General features: G+C 41.3%; 2 protein-coding genes across 2 annotated transcripts in view; one reads left to right on the top strand and one right to left on the bottom strand.

Moving 5' to 3' along the window:
• Window positions 1–411, bottom strand: part of MRPS27 (mitochondrial ribosomal protein S27) — an 88,401-nt gene extending 87,990 nt beyond the window's left edge. The window contains exon 1 of the mRNA XM_041766513.1: window positions 259–411. Coding sequence (XP_041622447.1) covers window positions 259–331 — 73 coding nt within the window. The 5' untranslated portion in view covers window positions 332–411. The remainder of the gene's footprint in view (window positions 1–258) is intronic.
• PTCD2 (pentatricopeptide repeat domain 2) lies at window positions 398–20,481 on the top strand. The gene is made up of 8 exons (XM_041766514.1): window positions 398–552; window positions 1,636–1,728; window positions 5,784–5,913; window positions 11,171–11,288; window positions 14,145–14,223; window positions 14,655–14,746; window positions 17,190–17,298; window positions 20,464–20,481. The coding sequence occupies exons 1-7, from the start codon at window positions 441–443 to the stop codon at window positions 17,193–17,195; spliced, it is 630 nt and encodes a 209-aa protein (XP_041622448.1). The 5' UTR covers window positions 398–440; the 3' UTR covers window positions 17,196–17,298; window positions 20,464–20,481.
• Window positions 20,482–20,896: the final 415 nt, after the last annotated feature.

The raw sequence follows: 20,896 nt of genomic DNA on the forward strand, positions 1-20,896 counted from the left end.
TGCAGCGGGCAGCGAAGAGATGGCCGCCCTGATGCAAAGCCCTGCAGGTCACCTGCAAGAGCGCGGGCGCCACGGCCTCACTGCGCACACCTCCCAGGTAAGGGGACGGGCCCGAGGCCTCCCTTCCTCCCCCGCGCCACCCAACGCTCCAGCCACGAGATCCCGGAAGAACTTCCCGCGCGGTTGAGAGCCCGCAGCTTCCCGTCGCTTAAAGGAAGAGTCTCAAGGTGCCTATTAAAGGGGGCACCTGCCACCCACCTGCCAGGGAGCGCGAAAGCAGAGGCACGTTCCAGGCCAGAAGGCAGCCGCGCCGCACCATGGGCGCCGCCATCTTGGAGCGAGCCCCTGCCCCTCCCCCGGCGGCCGCGCAGGAAGGGGCGTGGTCACGCGCCGACGCCCCGCCCCCTCGCGGCTCCCGTAGTTGGCGCGGCCGGGACAGCATGGCGGCCGTGGCTCGGCTGCCGGACCGCGGGCTGCTGCGGGCGCTGCGCGGCTCGGTGCTTCCCGGGGCGGGAGGCTCCGGCTCCGCGGGCTGCCGCTGCCCGCTCGGAGGTATCCCCGGATTCTGGTGGGGACAGGAGGGAAGGGAGACGGGCGCCTCCGCAGCCGTGGCTCGTGGGCTGGAGCCGCGCCCCCGTCGCCCCCCGTGTGCCTGGCGGGCCGGGGGGCCGGGCGCGGGCCTCGACCTGGGCGCCGCCGTGGCCACCGTTGCCGGGAAGCCCCACCCCCCGCCGGGTCTGGGAGCCGAGGCCTTCGACTGCGAGCTCGGGACCCCGGCCCTGTTGCCGCTCATATCCGAAGGACCTCGCGCGGCCAGCTCTCTTCGTTTGTAAAATTGCCCCTTATTTACTAAGCTTTATGGAAAAAACGTGAATGTGCCGGCGAGGGGAGGGGGTAATAGTTGGCGCTGGAGAGGCAGGGTCCTGGCGGCCTCCAGGCTTCCCGCCGTGAGCGGGTTACAGCCCTGCCGGAGGGGGTCTCTAAGTGGGCGGGGCGGAGCCTCCTAAAGAAACAATGTATCTCTTCTACTTAGAGCTGTGGTCGGCGACTTCCGAGACCCCTTGAGGATTGAGGATGTCGACCGGCCTGTTCGGAGGGGCTGTAGCTCCTCACTTCCCTACTGGGCAGAGGCAGAGGGGCGGGCGCGGGGCGGGGGGTCACACTCCGCGGTGGGCTTTGCTTCCGCCAGCCCGGATAAACCAAAAACGAGATATGCCGGTTTGACATTTAAGCCGTGACCTTTCGTGGTGGGTTTGTTTGTTTTTTTTTTTAATTAATTAATTTTTTTTTTTTTAGCCCCTTGCGATCCCATAACTAGACGGGGAATGTACATTTATGTTTCACCTCCTAGGTTCCTCTCCATCCGTCTCCATACAGTAAATCAGTAGCTCCTTTCTTAGGCGCAAACGCACCTTGCTGAGAATCGGAATTCTCCGGTAGCCTAGAGATGCACACATTCCCACCGGCGCGACCCTATTGGTAGCTGTCCAGTGGGAGTATTCGTATTGACTGAAGATCAGTTAATCTGATCTTGTATTAACTGAAGATCAGAAAGGGAGTCAAGTTCTACTCCTGTTCGTGGAGTGTGAGACCACAAAAAAAAAATGGTTTTACTTTTTTTCTTTAATTTTTTAGCTAAAAGATACCTACTTACGGATAATACTGTGAAGTTAAAAGAATTTCAGCATAAGAAGGTGGCTATTGCGTCTCATCTTCCTGGAACCAAAGGTAACTGAATCTGTTTTGTCAGTTGTTTCGGTGATGTGTCCTTCAAGTTTTTTTCTGTCTTAGTCCCTATTCAGTGTCTTTCGGTGACCTTGTGTCTGAGAAAAAATTGACAGGGTTTATTCTTCATTTCATAGTCTACCCTTCAATGTGCTTTTTTCCCCCGCCTTTTAAAGATTTTATTTATTCATGAGAGACACACAGAGAGAGAGGCAGAGACATAGGCAGAGGGAGAAGGCGTGGGACTCGATCCCGGGACCCCAGGGTCACAACCTGAGCCAAAGGCAGACGCTCAACCACTGAGCCACCAGGCATCCCTCAATGTGCTTTTCATCTCACTTTCTACTACTGCAGACTCTACAGCTCTCCTTTTGCCACTTTTCCCATGATCCTAAAGAAATGCTAAAATTAGTGTTGGAACCAGTCCTCTCTAGATCCATGCCACCCAAACTCAGGGTCAGGGATCAGCAGCGACTGGGAGTTTCCTAGAAATGCCAAACTTGAAGTCTCAGACTGTTAATAATCCTGAGAACTGCTCAATATGATTAGCTTTCACATTTTTGATGCACCTCTGAGTCAAAGGTACGTTTTACATAGTATCTCCAGTATATACATACGTGTCTATATACTAGTGAAATACAGTGGAACAACACTGTCCAGTGTGTGATGCATTTTTTTAATATTTATTTGAGAGGGAGTGAGGGTGGAGGGTAGAGGGAGAGAGAGAACCTCAAGTGAGTTCCTTGCTGAGTGTGGAGCCTGACACAGGGCTTGTTTGATCCAGTGACCCTGAGATCCTGACCTTACCAGAAATCAAGAGTTGGAAGCTGAACCAAGTTACCCAGGTGCCCCCTATGATGCATTTTCATATTTTTCTACTCTGCTGAAAAAGTCAGTAGGCTAAAAACATTTTTTTTTTTTAGATTATCAAAATATTAGTCATTGTTGAGCCTCAGTGATAGACACATGAGAGCATAATGTCCTCTCTCTATTTTTGGGTATGTTTGAACATTTTTATTACAAATAGCTGAAAACACACCACCACGCTAGGTTTTAATTCCTTTCAGCATCTGAGAAATCTTGTTGAGTTCATTCCCTCTCTCCTTCACATATTTTCCAGTACTTTAATTTCTTTATGAACATAGCAAGACTCTCCTCTCTTGAAATAAATTTAGTTTGTCCCATCTGGCCTTTTCAAATCTCCTTCCTCTCACTGTCAAATGCTTATGAGCACCTAATAAACACTTATTGCCCGTAGCCCTCCAGAAATCTTTCCTGACTCCCCACTAATTCCTTGCTCCATTAGACCACCTGTGAAATGACAAGATAATCCTCAGAAAGTGAAGGAGGAGATACAAGTCTCCAGCATAGGGAGACTCAGTCTGGATTTTACTTCAGTCTCCTTTTTTACTCCTAGTCTTTTGGAGCTTTGTGAAGTTGATAGAATCAAGGGTTCATGTCATTTTTCTAGTTAGATCTAGTTGTCATAGTCATTCTGAAGCTATGACAGTTGTGCATATGTTATGGAAGGCAATTAATGTAATGAGTGCCAATCTACTCCGTGGTCAGATTGATGTTTATAAAATCATGTCAACATTTCTTTATAAGAACCCACAACGGTCCTCTGTCATATACCACATTGTGAGCACACCTCCCTGGCTTCCTAGCTCCTCCCTAATGCACCTTACCCACTCTGTTCCTGTTAATCTAGTAGCAGTTCTTTCCCCACCACTTCTCCTCCCCACCCCTGTCCATTCTGTGATAGTATTCATGTGGATTCTCATACCAAGAATGTTCCCCCCACCTGAGTTTCTCCCAACCCCTTCCTTTCTCTCTGGTACTTCTCCACTTCAACCAGACTTGCTCTGTTTCTGCCACCCTGATTTCTCTTTTCTCTATCATGTGTGTAGTTGGTCACATGTCTCCTCCTCCATTATTATTTTCAGATAACTTTGTGTAGATGTATCTTGTTTTTGTTTCTCAAATAGGCTAAGTTCTTTCTGGGCAGGGACGATAGCTTAGCCTTCTTTGTGTTATAAACAGTTAAATCATGATTTTTTGTTTTAAAATACAAATTACATCTGTTGAAATTTTGAATTCTTTTTTATTTTAAAGATTTTATTTATTCACACTGAGGCAGAGGGAGAAACAGGCTCCATGCAGGGAGCTCGATGCGGGACTGAATCCCAGGGCCCCGGGGTCACAACCTGAGCTGAAGGCAAACGATCAACCGCTGAGCCACCCAGGCGTCCCAGAAATTTTGGATTCTTAAGGATTATTAAAAAGTATAAGATGTAACATCATCGGGGCAGCCCGGATGGCTCAGCGGTTTAGCGCCGCCTTCAGCCCAGGGCCTGGTCCTAGAGACCTGGGATCAAGTCCCATGTCAGGCTCCCTGCATGGAGCCTGCTTCTCCCTCTGCCTCTCCCTCTGCCTGTGTCTCTGCCTCTCTCTCTGTCTCTCATGAATAAATAAATAAATAAAATATTAAAAAAAGATGTAATGTCATCCCATTAAAATTTTTTATATTCGTATAGAAAAAAATAACATTTTTTATATTAGAAATTGTTTAGAAATAGTTGACAGAATGAAAATGAGAACAATGTGTATGCTTATTTCATAGCAGTTACTATGCTAGTCCCTGTGCTAAATACTTAACGTACATTATCTCCTGATACCCCATGAAATTTCTCTCATGGTTCTCACTTTACCCAAGAGGAATCAAGTGTCACCGACGAGCGTCTCCCCATAGTGTGCAAGTGGCAGAGCCCAGATCTCTCCATCTGTAAAACCTGTAACCGTGATGTGGTTCTGCAAATAAAGATTGGAGGGTCCACAGCATTAACTTAGACCAAGTGGGTCGTCCTTCCTTATAAACTAAGAACAATGTCTACCTCCCCTTTCCAGTGTGGTGTTTTAATGTGTATGCTGCCATTCCTTTACCCAGCCTTCCTTCAGAGCTTTAGGTCTTGGAGCAAAACCTATAGACTTCCCTTGGCAGCTCCTGATGCCGAAAACAGCCCTGTCTTCTAGAAAGCAGAGGCTTCTTTGGTATTGGCCTTGCATCTCACCTCTCATTCTCCTGACAATCTGGTCCCTTCCTACTGCCAAGAAGCTGTGTTTCCTTTTGGTGTTTGTCTCCACAGTTGATCAGATACAAGACAGGACACAGAGAATAGAGTGTAATCACCTTGATGTGATTCTGTTACGGAGAATGTTTGCTGCTGTTTAGAGGGCGGTTTTTTACCCCCTGCCCATTTTTACCCCCTGCTTATTATGTAGTACTGTGGTTTGCTTTCTGACAATTGAGGAAAGGGTCCAAGAGAAATGAGAGGTAGTGTTGAACCAAATGAAAGAGACAAGAAGTATTCCTGAATTATGTGACTCAACCACTGGGACAAATCCCCATTCAGTGCACATTTTCCTTTCAGTTTTCCTGCCAGGTACCTTGCCAATTGATGGTGTATATGTCTTGCTTATGTGGTTTTTTTTTTGTTTGTTTTCTATTGGGTCACCTATAGGTACAGTTCTTTGGGGTAAGCCTCTGGGACCTTAAACTTTAACTGTGGAGCAGCCAGGTAGTCAAAATTGCATATTCTTGTGTTCCTAACTCCAGAGATTATATGTTAGCAAGTTTTGGGTGGGCCTCCAGCCTATGCCCCTGTAGCACAGATGGTTTGCTTCATAGACTTCCTGTGACAGGTTTTTTTTTTTTTTTTTAAGATTTTATTTATTCATGAGAGATACGGGGGGGGGGGGGGCGCAGAGGCAGAGACACAGGCAGAGGAGAAGCAGGCTCTATGCAGGGAGCCTTACACGGGACTCGGTCCTTGTCTCCAGGATCATGCCTGGGGCTGAAGGTGGTGCTAAACCACTGAGCCACCTGGGCTGCCCCTTGAAGAGACTAGCTGGTAATGGGAGCTGTGTGATCTTGAGCCCTTCTCCATGCCCCTTTGCAATGTGCTGGGATCCAGCTTCCCCTTCTCCTTGAGGTCAGACTCTTGACAGTCCCAATCAGCCTGAACGAAGACTGCTATACTCTCTATGCTTTCTTCCAGCAACCTATCTGAGAAACGTGGAAGAGAAACTGACTCATAACAAGCTCATCTTGAGGGAGGAGTTGAGAACCTTGCTTCATTTATGTGATTCCCGGGATGATATGGAACTGGCTAAAAAAGCCATCTACAGGTGAGGCATTTCCTTAGAAATCTGCCAGCATTGGTCTCTTCTCTGTTTTTCTTTTTTTATTTTCTGCACAGTCTCCTCCACTTAACAAGCTTTCACCTATCACTTACACATTGATGACTTTCAAATCTCTTGTCCACCTGCCCCTACACTGAGCTCCAGACGTTTACATTCATTTATCACACATTTATTAGATTCCTTCCGTATGCCAGGGACTGAGGATAGAAACCAGAATTGATGCATCAAGAAATCACCAGCCTGATGAACTCTGCTTATATATCCCCTAGGTCTTCACATTCAGCTTATGCAAATTGCTTCTTTTTGCTGTGTGTTCTGTTGCACCATCCACTCAGGACAAAGACTGGAGAACCTCCTTCCCCTACTCGCATTTGCTGTCTTCCCTGACGGGATAAGAAATCCCACTGCTTCCGCTTCCCTGGTATCTCTCATCTTTTCGCTTTCTTCTCTTTGTCCTCATTACCAGTGTCTTCGTTCAAGCCTCATGGCATCTCACTTGGATCACTGCAGTGGACTCCTAGCTCGGCTCCCTCCTCCTGGCATGGTGCCTGTTGGGTTCCACTGTCTCATCTGTTGTCAGTGCCCCATGTTGGGAGAACTCACACGTAATCATAGTTAGCTGTTAGGAAACCCAGCAAAGCTTTTGCTTACTAGGACAGTATATGACCTGAAATCAATAGGCTTCATTTCTGAAATTAAATTCATGGCTTTTTTTTTTTTTAAACCATTCTTGAAAGATACATTTCTATACATAGACCTGCATTTATGTTATACGTTTATAGAGAAAAATACAAGGTGTTCATATATAGAATACTGGAAGAATATGTACCAAAATAACTCATTCTCTAGGAATTATACTTTTTTTTGTTTGTCTAAATATGTGCTTTTTTTATTTCTCAAACTTGTCCATAGTGGACATTATCAATTTTGTAATAAGAAAATGAATATTTTTAAAAAGGAAAAAAACAAAATCATTCTAAATTCATTGAAAGTTTGAAAAAAACATCAAAAATGTAGAAATGTGTCATAAATTCTGATATTTCAGTTGTCTCTTGCTGCATACCAGAACTTAATGGTGTAACAAGGTAACTATTATTTTTCTATTATCTATTATTACTGTGGATCAAGAATTGAGGCCAGTTAGCTCAGCGCTTTTTGCCAGTGTCTGCTAAAGTCACTTGCTCTTCTGTAGTCAGCTGCTGGCAAGGCTGAGCCGGAAGGTCCAAGATGCCCGAGTCCGTGTGTCCCTTTTCCCTTGGAGTGTCTCAGCATTTATAAGTTTAGCCTAGGCTACACTAGCAGCCAGCACAGGTGGAAGCTCCAGAACTGGCACAGCTTCACTCCTGTCACATTGTCTTGGTCAAGGCAAGTTACCTGGAAAACTCACACCCATTCACCCCCACCCCCCGCCCTCCTCCCCTTCCACCACCCCTAGTTCATTTCCCAGAGTTAGGAGTCTTTATGTTCTGTCTCCCTTCCTGATATTTCCCAACATTTCTTTTCCCTTCCTTTATATTCCCTTTCACTATTATTTATATTCCCCAAATGAATGAGGACATACACTGTTTGTCTTTCTCCGATTGACTTACTGCACTCAGCATAATACCCTCCAGTTCCATCCACGTTGAAGCAAATGGTGGGTATTTGTCGTTTCTAATGGCTGAGTAATATTCCATTGTATACATAAACCACATCTTCTTTATCCATTCATCTTTCGATGGACACCGAGGCTCCTTCCACAGTTTGGCTATTGTGGACATGCTGCTAGAAACATTGGGGTGCAGGTGTTTCGGCGTTTCATTACATGTGTATCTTCGGGGTAAATCCCCAGTGGTGTAATTGCTGGGTCGTAGGGCAGGTCTATTTTTAACTCTTTGAGGAACCTCCACACAGTTTTCCAGAGTGGCTGCACCAGTTCACATTCCCACCAACAGTGTAAGAGGGTTCCCTTGTCTCCGCATCCTCTCCAAAATGTGTTGTTTCCTGCCTTGTTAATTTTCCCCATTCTCACTGGTGTGAGGTGGTATCTCATTGTGGTTTTGATTTGTATTTCCCTGATGGCAAGTGATGCAGAGGATTTTCTCATGTGCATGTTGGCCATGTCCATGTCTTCCTCTGTGAGATTTCTCTTCATGTCTTTTGCCCATTTCATGGTTGGATTGTTTGTTTCTTTGGTGTTGAGTTTAATAAGTTCTTTATAGATTTTGGAAACCAGCCTTTTATCTGATATGTCATTTGCAAATATCTTCTCCCATTCTGTAGGTTGTCTTAAATTTTTTTTTTATTATTTATTTATGATAGTCATACAGAGAGAGAGAGAGAGAGAGGCAGAGACATAGGCAGAGGGAGAAGCAGGCTCCATGCATCAGGAGCCTGACGTGGGATTCGATCCCGGGTCTCCAGGATCGCGCCCTGGGTGGGCCAAAGGCAGGCGCCAAACCGCTGCGCCACCCAGGGATCCCTGTAGGTTGTCTTTTAGTTTTGTTGACTGTATCCTTTGCTGTGCAAAAGCTTCTTATCTTGATGAAGTCCCAATAGTTCATTTTTGCTTTTGTTTCTTTTGCCTTTGTGGATGTATCTTGCAAGAAGTTACTGTGGCCAAGTTCAAAAAGGGTGTTGCCTGTGTTCTCCTCTAGGATTTTGATGGACTCTTGTCTCACATTTAGATCTCTCATCCATTTTGAGTTTATCTTTGTGTATGGTGAAAGAGAGTGGTCTAGTTTCATTCTTCTGCATGTGGATGTCAAGGATTATATTTTAATGGCTTTACAATATTCCCTTGTATGTCAGGTGTTTTAATTGTGCCCCTGTTGACTGAATTAATTGATTTTTCCTAAGTATAAATAATGAAACTCTATGCAAAACTTACTCTGTGTTTTATAGATGATCAGAAGATAGGAATCTTTTAAAACTTGTCGATACTAAGTGTTGGATTATTTTCCAGGACGCTAATGCTAATTTACAGCCACAGGGTATTAGGAATCCTAATTCTATTTCAATTTCACAAAGTTAAATCATTTGAGGCCCTCTGGCCTATTTTACAGTGAGTCTGTTTTTACTATACAAAGCTAATTTGAAAAAAACAAAAACAAAAAACAAAGCTAATTTGATGCTGATAACTCTACCCAGTTGCTGTCTTCCCTTTACTTCTGGACAGCTGGAAAAGTGTGAAGATGGGCAGTTCCATGGCCTAACCAACCTGTTCTCTCTCTTGCTGAGACAGGCACCCCACTGCTGGGGAAGAACAGTGATGAGCAAGAACATAAGCTCTTCATTAAGTCAAAAATAAGGAGCAACTTAGTCTATCGATAATCTTGCCCACATGCTGTTGTATGGCATATAGGAGATTTTTAGATTCTCTAATTGCAACATTTCTTGTCAAGAAGAGGTAATATATTATCTCTGTGAATTTCCAGCATTTTTTATTAGCATAAATGTCTTCTAAATTGGGAAAACTGTTATTTTTGCATTGGTTTGTTTTTAATCTGGTGCAAATTTTTCATGACACCATGTTGGAATATATTGATTTTAAAGGTGTTTACCATGGCATACTACATTTCTTAAGAGCTAACAGATATGGAAGGTTTTCTGTGTGCTAGGCATGGTCATCTCATTTAATCCTTACAAAAATCCTTTGAATTGAACTTTTATCTTCATTTACAGAAGAATAAATTGAGGCATAGAGTAGTTAATTAATTTGTTCATCCTTATGCAGTTAGTAAGCAAAAAAGCTATGATTTGAACTGTCAGTTTGGAATCAGTCTAAAAATCCATTATCACTATACCAAATTGCTTTTTAATAACTTAATTCTTTCCCTCCTCAGTATTATTGAGGTATAATTGAGAACTAAAAATCATGTGCATTAATGGTATACAACTGAAGTTTTGATATAATTTAATTCATAACTTGTAATGGAGCAATGAGTATATTTTGTTACTTATATGATTTAATTATAAAATGTATCTTTAAAAGCACATATCCTTGGGGCACCTGGGTGGCTCAGTGGGCTAGGTGTCTGCCTTCAACTCAGGTCATGATCTCAGGGTCCTGGGATGGAGTCCCGCATCAGGCTCCCTGCTCAGTGAGGAGTCTGCTTCTCCCTCTTACTCTGCTCCTCTGCCTCCCCCTGGTTGTGATCTCTCTGTCACTCATGCGGCTCCCTCTCTCCCCCCTCTCTCTCTCCCCCCTCTCTCCCCCCTCTCTTCCCCCTCCCCCCCTCTCCCCCCTCTCTCCCCCCCCTCCCCCCTCTCTCCCCCCCTCCCCCCTCTCTCTCCCCCAAATAAATCTCAAAAAAAAAAAAATTAAAAGTACATGTCCTCATTCTATTTGGCAGTATGTATGTTTAGGACACACTATCCGTAATGTTACTGGAACTTTCCTCTCTGATTTCAGCAGAAGGATAAAAAAAAATTCTGTTTTTAAAGTCTGCTTCTTTCCGTGGTTTGTATGATTTACTCATATAATGAATCTTAACTAAAATCTGGTTTACATGTCATCATGAGATAATTATTTTGTAACCAGATTGTCTTCTTGGTGTCTAAAACAGGAAGAGTTGGTTATTGAAAGTAAATTTATGCTAGCAATTTTCATTTCTGAGGTTCTCACTGGTGGACTATTTATAGAAATCCCAAACCACAAACAAGATGTCCCTGTCTTTGACATTAACCTTTTCCTAAAACTGAATTTCAGAACAACGTTTAATTTGTTTATTAGCTAGGTGATGGTAGCTCACATAAACTTTTGCCTGAGCAGAGAAAAAGAAATGGATCTAAATTGTAAAGTCCATCTATAGGTTGTCTGCTATCCTGTTGGAGAAGTCAGATTTGAGGAGACAGCATAGCATCACTTCACTGCTTCCATTTGTTCCTCTCTAGATGGGGTCCATACAAAGAGTGCCACTGTTGTGGGCTTGCTGATGAAAGGTCCCTGTTACTCCCTGACATATACTAATAGTCCTAGCAAGTTGTTAATAAATTGAGAAGATGATTAAATGTGCATTTTTCCATTCTTTTATTTAACATGATTATATGAGCCTCTGACAAACTGTTTATTTAAAGCCTTGTACACTTCTGCACACCAGAGTTCCTCTAATTATCCTCATTTCTGTACTTTTCTCCCTCCAGACTGAGAGTACCTCATGCTTTATTGTGTCCACAACACATACCATAGTATACGCCACAATCTATCTTTCCTTTTTCCTGTATCCTACCATTTGGCTCATTGAATCATTTTGCTTACCAGGTACCATGCAGAGAACCGAAATGTCACTTTCGGAGACTATAAATTTGGACCACTTTTCATGAGGTTGTGCTATGAGTTGGATCTTGAGGAATCTGCACTGGAACTCGTCAAAGACCAGGTTATTGTCTCCTGATTGCTTTCTCTGACAATGTGATTTCCTTGTGCTGAGCATGGGATTTTTTTAGTGATATTAGTGAAGACTTCCCTCTTACCCTACATTATTCCTGGGTTTGATTTTCAGAGCAAGGCTGCTGGGCTGAAGGAATCAGCGCTTACCTGCATTTTAAGGTTTCCTTGGAGTCTATGCTATGAAAAAGGCCGAGATCTTTTTATATAGACGTGTAGGATGGGTGCAGAAGAGCTAGCTGTATGTACAAATTACAAGATTTCTGCCTGCTTTGGGTGTGACCTGCTACTGACCTCCTCTCTGAGAAGCAATTAGCGGGCAGTACTTTAAGGCTGGTTGCCATTTTAAGATTGCCTTTCCTAACCTTTACCTGTGCTTCTCCTGTGTTGTAGTTTTTACTTCTGGTTGATGGCCACATCATCAAGTGCTTTTCAGAATACTATGGCACCTTCTGATTCTTTTCCTGAAGCAAAACATAACAATAATTATTTTTGTAATTATTTATCGATCGAATACTTAGTGTGTCCTCAGCACTGTGCTGCAGCACTTACTATGCCTGTTTTGTTTCCCACCGACCCTGCTGAGGTAGATCCTGATATTCTACCCATTTTACGGATGAGGAAGCTGGGGCTTAAAGACATGATAAACTCCTGCATGGTCAGAAACACTTATTTTGGAGCCAGGGCTGGCCACCTGGGATACTTTTGTAATTTTTGGAATCCTCCTAAGTGGTCTGTCTTGTACTCTTTGTATAAACTATTCTGTCCATGTTGGAACTGTTAGCTCTTGGCTTGCCCCTCTTTTAAGGACCCTCATTTTTTAGAAAGATGACACAACAGTGTGGATTGGTTTGAGCCTGTTTTTTTCATAAAAGAAGACATAGACATATTTTGCTATATTAAAAATATGCAGGAATCTAATGAAATCCCTACTACTTGCTTATCTATAGGAGGTAGAAGTACCAGAAATTCTCACTTTTTACTCTCTACATTTTTGTATTGTTTGACTATTCAGTAATCATGTGTTGCAATTAAAGGAAAATGAAAATTTTACTGTAATGATAGCCATGAGTATAATGATAAAAAAAAAAGAAAATGCAACTTCCCTTTTTTTTTTTTTTAACTTTAGACTCATGTATGAAATACTCCTATACAACCAAGTTTCCTAGAGCAGCAAAATAAGCCAGATTTGAGTCCAGTGACCTAAAGCCTAATCCTGTTTCTGCTCTTAATTTAATGTGTCCTCTACCCAGAACCCTATACTGCTGCCAGTATGGTAGCCACTGGCTGCGTGTGTCGTCGATCGAGCCCCTGGACTGTGGGTGGTTCAAACTACATGTGCTGTAAGGGTAAAATACAGGATAGGTTTCAAATGCGTAGTATAAAAAAGAAAAGATAAAGTACTTTGTTAAATTTCTTTTTTGACTACATATTGAAATTGTATTTTGGATTTAGTGGGTTAAGGAACATTATTAAAACTGATTGCATATATTTTTTACATTTTTTAATGAAGCTACTTGAAAATGTAGAACCACATAGATGGTGTACACAGTGGACAGGGCTCTTGTGGGGTCTTCCCATCACACTTAGAGTAGAACTCAGAGGCCCCGTGTGGTATCTCATTGCCTGCTATTCCCCTTGCTCACTCCACTCCGGGCCTTCTTATTCTTTTTTGAGACATGCCACACCTGTGGTTTCAGACCAGCATGGTCTATATCCTCATCATCGGGGCTCTCATTTACTTTACTGAGGTCTTTTCTTAGAAGGCCTTCTCTGACGACCTTGACAGCCTTCTATCATCATCTCCGTCCCTTTTTCCTGCTTCGTTGCTCTTCATAGCCCTTAGTAATAACTTGAAATTACATTTTTACTTTTTGCACAGGTTTTACTCACTTGTACATTGTCTCCCATGCCAGAATTTAAGCTCCACTAGATTATAAGCCCCACTAGAGTTAGGCAGGGTTATGTATCTTGTTCATCATTCCTTTATTTTCACCTCTTAACACAGGTCTGTATAATAGGTTCTCAAAATAAGAGCAAACTTGCACAAGGCATATTCCAATAACCATTAGGCTATTGCATTATCATATTAAAAATGTTGAGGGGAAAAAAAAACTACTTTTGGTGAATTATTTCAAAAAGTGAATAACTATTATTCATTTGCCAAAAGAGGATCATAGTTGTGTAAGACTCTTCTTACTTGGTCTTCAGCATACTTATGCCTGCCATTTCATATTAATGTGCTGCCTCCCACATTCCAGGACCACTCCTATTAGGGTTAGTTGGTTTGTTTCTTTTCTCCTAAGCACAGGAGAGCCATGGTTTTTGTTTTTTGTTTTTTGTTTTTTGTTTTTTTTTGGGGGGGGTGGTTATTTTTTAAGATTTTATTTATTCATGAGAGAGAGAGACAGAGACACAGGCAGAGGGAGAAGCAGGCTCCCTGCGGGGGGAGCCTGATGTAAGACTTGATCCCAGGACCCCGGGATCACGCCCTGAGCCGAAGGCAAATGCTCAACTCCTGAGCCACCCAGGCGCCCCAAGAGCCACGTTTAATGAATGTGTTCTTCAGTGTATTCCTGAAACTCAGAGAACTCTTGCCATACCTCTTGTCTCGTGTTTGGTGTGCTCGTTGCCAGAGGCATGACAGCCAAAAGAGTGGGCTTATTTTTTGAAAAATAAATCCTGGTGTTTCAGAGATTTATTAGAGAACTCAGGGGACCAAATGGATAAAGTATATACAAAACAAGTCCTGTAAAGAGAAGATGGGAGAATAGGAATAAGTACTTACTTAATAGTTAAAACTTTTAACCAAACTGCTATTGGTGTGTGTGTGTGTGTTTTCCCTCAGCATTTACGGGGTTTCTTCTCTGACTCCACATCATTCAATATTTTGATGGATATGTTGTTTATCAAAGGCAGATATTCAAGTAAGTATTGGAATTTATGTTTGCTGAAAAATTTTGTCTTTGCTGGTATGGGTATAGCAGTTAGGAAAAACAATGGACCAATAAAAATGATGCTTATATTCCTGATGAATGGCTGAATTACAGAGACTTCATTCTGTTAAGTCTGAAAACAGTCTTATTGCATCTCATGTCATGCCTTTTCCTAAACACCTTAATTTTACTTGCCTTGAAAATATAATAGATTTTAAAATATTTGTTCTTGCTGTATGAGTTGATGGGTTTTTTTAATTTAGTTAATTGCTAAATGACATTGACAGTTTTTATTGTGCTTCTGGAACACACTTTTCATTAGATGGTGCTGAATAGATTAGAACTCTGGGGATCAATAGCCAAGGATTCTGAACTCATTGAGATGCATTTAACACTGCCTACCCACTTGTCACTTTTGGTAGGTGCATTGGAAGTACTGATAGAGATGAAAAACCAAGATGTGAAGTTCAACAAAGATACCTATGTCCTTGCTTTTGCTATTTGCTACAAACTGGTAAGACTGTCTTCCCTTAACTTTTAGAGCACTGTGGGTAGTGTTTGAGAGAGAATTTATTTTTTTCTCTACAAAGAAAATTTTAGTTCCTCTGAAGTCTTTTTTCTAGCTGGTACAGATATTTCAATTTTAAATGTGTTCTTTTTTAGAAAAGTTAGCCATATACACAGTTTTACCATGGGAAAAGCAATTTTATCATCTTTCACCCTTCTCTGGCAATTATGTAGATAGGGAGAACAAGAAACAGTATGCTGGGTTCAAGCTCTGTTGTAGAGCTGGTCCTCTTGTTATCAGGTTCAGGCTGGACTCCACTAGACCAGTCTTCTGTGTAGTTCTCTCCCATGGAAATCTGACCACCCTTTATTGGTGAACTCAAGGGCTTCTTTATTATCTGTACATTTTCTGTGGTTCAAAGTTGGAAGTAATGTTTATTGCCCAAAATTGTTTAATTGTGCTCTGTTTGTATCACCTATGTGACATCACTGCTTGATGCAATTTTAGGTAGATGGATATTTCATCCTCACCACTAGAGGCTAAGCTGGAGGCATTTTTGTATGCCAGACCTAAGAGTCCCTGGTAAACAATAGATCTTTAATAAATGTATGTGATATTAAAATGAACTCTTGGATGACAGAAAACATGACTTACAAGCCCATATGTCATTACTGTATCAGGATTGTTTTTTGTACTTAGAAACTATTTCTGCCTTACTGATTGAATGACTCAGTGAATAAATAATTACTGATAGAGTGCAGCGACCAAGGTTCTATGCATTACTGTAGACATTCATGTCATTTAAACTTTGGAAACTTAACAGAACCTTATGGCAAAAATGAAGGAACACTAGGCAAGGTGAAGAACATGGGCCGTTGAAACTCATCCCTAAAAGTGTAGCGATATCAATTTTCCAAAACAAGAGAGAGAATAGGGTTATAGTGTAAAGAAAACCATCCTGGAAATTGAGAAACTTGGAGTCTAGTCTCAACTTTAGCATTAACTGGCTTCAAAGTGGTCACTTCATTTATTTGTGAGATGAAAGGGTTGAATTCAAGAGCCTCAAGTTTTTACTGTTAAAAGGCCAGATAGTAAATGCTTTTAGGCTTTAGAGGCTGCGTATGGTCTCTACCGCATATGGCCTCTGTCACATAGAGTAATTTGTTTTTGTTTTTACAAACCTTTAAAAGTATGAAAACCATATTTAGCCATAGGCTAGGCTTGGCCTGAGGGTCTTAGTTTGCTCATTGCTAGATTATTAGGTGATCCTTTTTATTTTTTAAAGATTCTATTTATTTATTTGAGAGAGAGAATGCATGAGCAGGGAGGGGCAGGAGGGGCGAACAGGACCAGGACAAGCAGATTCCACTCTCAGTGAAGCCAGATGCAGGGCTCAATCTCACAACCCTCTGATTGTGACCTGAGCCAAAACGAAAAGTCGGACCTTAACTGACTGAGCCATCCAGGTGCCCCTATGTCATCCTTTCCAGTCATAACCATTTTCTTACTCTGTGAAACAAAGAGCCAACCAAATATGCAACACTAGAGCATCAGCTTATTCAGCGCTGCAATGGTGAGCTTTCTGACCTTCGTAGAGATGCCTCCCTGAGTGCATAATTAAGCAGAGAGAATTTAATTCTGATATTTGGGGAGGCCAGATGACGTTTCTCCCCTATATTGTGTCTAAAAATAACTTGTTTCACTCAGTGGGGACAAGCGTTGAAAAATAGAACTAGTCAGCCAGTAGACATTGCAGGTCAATTCTGGGAACTGTCTTTGTTCATCAAATTCAGGTTTTACTTTAGGTTTTGAGTTGTAAATCATGTCATGATGAATAGACATAGATGCAAAGATAACACTGTTTTCATAAAGCTAATCACCTGTAGTGTGTATAACGGAAGAAGATTCCTTTTTACCATTGTTGTCTGCTGGCTTGTGTGTCATTCATGTTCTTGCACTTTTTTCAAGATCTCTATTTTCATGGGATTCCTTCCTGATTTACATTCCTGTATGTGTCTGTGTTTTCAAGTACTTATGTGGATATTTTCAGATCAGAAATCCTATCTTTTTAGTGGTGCTGAGCTTTATTCTATTATTTAATAGAGTAATGGACTGAGTTTTTACATTTTTATATTACGGTACTTGGCCTAGCAACCAGTCTGCCTGGATACGAAGAGACCTGTACGCTTGGTGGTAAAAATGCCCCAATTCAGAAAATTGACAAAGAGCTTTACCAATGAAGTTAATGTAGATTTGAACTGCTAATGTGTAGGTAATTAGTTCTGTTTGCATGCAGTCTCTGTATGGCGCTTAATCTGTTAAGTGGCTTGAGATAGACTCTGGAAAATTCTTACAAAAGGAAGTCTGAAATACTGAGCACTATTAAACATTTTATTGAACTTAAAGATGCATGACATTTACTGAGCAAACCCGTCTCCTGCCAGAATAGCCCTGAATCTTTGAAAATCTGTACTACGTTAAGAGAAGAGGCCCTGATCAAAGGAGAAGTCCTCTCCAGGAGAGCATCTTGCTTTGCTGTGGCATTAGCTCTCAATCAGGTAAGGCTTTGGGGTGCACTTTGGTGAACTGAGAGTGGGAAGACTTGACTGCTTTCATTTGTTCTTTTTATTTATTTTTTCCTTCTAACTGTATCCCAAAGAAAAAGTTCCCATAAAGAGACCAGTGCCTTTGGTGCCACAGCAACCTACATCCGTACCGGTGTCTCCAAAGGATATTTTTGTTTACAGTTGAGGACCTAACATGCATTGTTACTTAGAAGGGAGCTGGTCAAGATCTGTGGAGACTCAGTGAGGGAAGCTTTATTCAGAGAAATTTCTCAAGCAATTCAAGTGAAAATTTCAAATGATTGGGTTACTATGTAGTGTTTTCAGAACAGTTGAACTTAATACTCTCCAAAGTGAAATTTACATGAAATGAATGAGGAATCCTGGATCAGCTCATTAAGTGGAGTCATCTTCTATTTCTTAGTGAAACCCCAATTCTCTTACTTGGAAGAGGTTTCAGTGATCTCTTAAAATAAATGGAGGCAGCTGGGGTCAGAGAGAAGAGAGGACCTGCCTGCTGTCACAAGCAGTAAAGGACAGTTGGAGCTGGAACCCTGGAATGCCCCCTCTTTGAAGAGCCCTTCCCAAGAGGGTCCCGTTTGAAGGCTTAGGAAAATGTGAAATACGTTTCATATGTGCTAAGAGGAGATTTTAGGGCAGCAGAAATAACCAGTTTATTTATCCAGCTGGTAAAGTATGGCTGGAGAATCTTGTTTTTCTTGAATTAGAAATGAAAATATCAGGGCGATCTATTCTTCTCTCACATTTAGATCTTTCATCCATTTTGAGTTTATCTTTGTATCTGGTATAAGAGAATGGTCTAGTTTCATTCTTCTGCATGTGGTTGTCCAGTTTCCCCAGCACCATTTATTGAAGAGACTGTCCTTTTTCCAGTGGATAGTATTTCCTGCTTTGTCGAATATCAGTTGACTATAGAGTTGAGGTCCCATTTCTGGGTTCTCTATTCTGTTCCATTGATCTATGTGTCTGTTTTTGAGCCAGTACCACACTGTCTTGATGATCACAGCTTTGTAGCACAACTTGAAATCTGGCATTGTGATTTTCCCGGCTCTGGTTTTCTTTTTCAATATTCCTCTGGCTATTCGGGGTCTTTTCTGATTCCACACAAATCTTAAGATGATTTGTTCCAACTCTGTGAAGAAAGCTCATGGTATTTTGATAGGGATTGCACTGAACATGTAAATTGCCTTGAATAGCATTGTCATTTTCACAATATTTATTCTTAGTAATGCTGAAATTAGTATGTTTTCTTTTTTCTCGTTTTCTTTCTTCACCACCCAATTCTGGTTGATACATTACCTCTCATGATATTCATTTTTCTCTTAAGTATGCTTGATTTGTTGGCTTTAAATGCTATTTTTCTGACCCTGTATAATGAAGACAAGGCATTAGGCATACTTTTTCTTATATTCTTTCTCCCCTTGTCTTCATTATCTGAGAATACAACACATGTGCTTTATTCTGTAACCATATTCCCTGCATTCATTTTAGTCATATATATATATTTAAATATGTATTCTTACATGTATTTAAATATATTCAAATATTTAAAGATACTCATTTGCTATTGGTTTTCCAGTCATCTCTTGGTTGATTGAAATGTGTTTTCTAGTAAAGTGTCTTCCTTCTTCAGAGGAAGAGCGTTCCCCAAGTTCTTGGTATTTAAAATTATTTGTCTGGTTTTTTTTTTGGCTTGAACTACACTTTGACCAGACATAAAATTTTGAGATAATATAGTTTTTCTTGGGGTTTCTTTATCCATTGCTCTTCTGTCTTCTAGTGTAGAGTATTGCTGTGGAGAAATCTGAGGCCTGCCTAATTTCTTTTTCATACTTCTGAGTTACTTGATCTTGTTTGTTTTTCTCATTACTGTCCTCTGTATCTATGGACATTTCTCTATTGAGATTTCTTCAACTGCTAGTTATTTTCTGATCTTGTTTTTTTTCTGATTTTTATATCCCTTTTCTCACTTTTTTTTTTCCTTCTAGTATCTTTTTATAGATGTGTGCTGGTGCATTTTTAAATACTGGTCATTGAAAACAAGTTTCTTAGACCAGCTGCTTGCAAAAGATTCATGTCAGAGACCAGAACCACGTTGTCATGCTGTAGACTAGTAGGAACTTTTTTATGTATGCATTTTGTCTATAAAATAAGATAGGATTTCTTTCTCCATGGCTAATGGAATAGGACAGTGGTGGTTTTCAATGAAAAACCTTATTCTCTGCCACTACTGTAGCGATGGACTGTTTCCTACAAATACAGCTTATCTATTTAAATTCTTGGTTAGCCTCACCTTTGCCACAAGAAGGATCCAAAGGACTTCTCATTACTAGTCCTGAATTCCACTACCATCACTATAAAACAGGAATTCAGATTTTGTACTTCAGGGTGTACCCCTCGCCTTTGAGAACTACTTGGTAGGTAGGCTTTTGCTGAGATCAGCAGCAATGTTCTTAGCACACTGCTTTGTGCAGACCTTACCCCCATGGCCCATCTCCCATGTTGTTGGCAGTGCTTGCATCTCTTCTGTGGTTTGAACTTCCTGCTCTCTTCCAATACTGTCAAGAGATGGAGTTTGCATTTCTGCTTCTCAATCTTGTTTTCTTTTTTCTTTTAAAGTCTTTTAAAAGTCTTCCAGTGGGGTAAGGAGAAATGCCAACTTTGTGCCTCCACCTTAAAAACTGGAACTCAGGCATGTCATTAAAGCATTCAGTAATCTTCCAGTTTGGAATGCATAGGTCGCAGGATGAAAGGCACAGCATTGGGAAATACAGTTGATGGCATTGTAATAGCATTGTACGGTGACAGATGGCAGCTACACTTGTGAGCACGGCATAATGTATAGAGTTGTTGAATCACTGTGCTGTATGCCTGAAACTAATGTAACATTGTGTGTCAGCTCTACTTCAATAAAAATAAAATGTTTTGGAAGCTATTTTTAAAATTCAGTAATATGCAACTGTAGGAAATATTTTATAGAAAGTTCTTTTTTGATTACCAAAAAAATTTTTTCTTTGTGGACTTCAAAACCCCTGGCATACCATGAACAGGAATATTCTACTATCTTTAAATAAGTCTTTAAGATAGCAGAGGAATGTTCATGTGATTTGGAATATAACTTACTTTTCTTTTTTCTAGAACCAAGTGGCAAAAGCTACGTCCATTTTTTCTCAAATCATGAAGCCAGAAAGTGTACTCTCTGCTAATTTAAAGGTAAGTGACTTCTCTATTGTTTAAGGCTTGAAAGGTGGTAAAATGATGTCTAGATTTTTTTTTTTAACTATGTATGATGAATTTTGATCTCTTAAGATCTTGATTCGTTCACTTCAGTGATTTATTGAGCTCTGAGTTACAGAATAGGCCCTGTAACAGAAGTCAGTACCGGCACTTAGAAATAGGTGGAAAATGAGATATACTCAGATTGAAGATGTAGCTAAATGCTGCAAGTATAACATATGACTATGTCTAGACGGCTGTAGATAGAGAGGAAGGAGACGGACTCTATTTTCTCTTGACTCAGACTTGAGAAAAATCTGCATGCTAATTGCATCCAACTCCTGATACCTAACAT

This window comes from Vulpes lagopus, chromosome 8 (assembly GCF_018345385.1).
Source record: "Vulpes lagopus strain Blue_001 chromosome 8, ASM1834538v1, whole genome shotgun sequence".
In the NCBI taxonomy this organism is placed as follows: domain Eukaryota; kingdom Metazoa; phylum Chordata; class Mammalia; order Carnivora; family Canidae; genus Vulpes; species Vulpes lagopus.

What these genes read in the sequence shown, in the direction of transcription:
- PTCD2 (XM_041766514.1), top strand. Translation starts at nt 441, where the DNA reads ATGGCGGCCGTGGCTCGGCTGCCGGACCGCGGGCTGCTGCGGGCGCTG. An exon ending in TCATCTTCCTGGAACCAAAG is followed by an intron (nt 1,729 to 5,783) that starts GTAACTGAATCT and finishes GCTTTCTTCCAG; the next exon opens with CAACCTATCTGAGAAACGTG. An exon ending in TGGAACTCGTCAAAGACCAG is followed by an intron (nt 11,289 to 14,144) that starts GTTATTGTCTCC and finishes GTTTTCCCTCAG; the next exon opens with CATTTACGGGGTTTCTTCTC.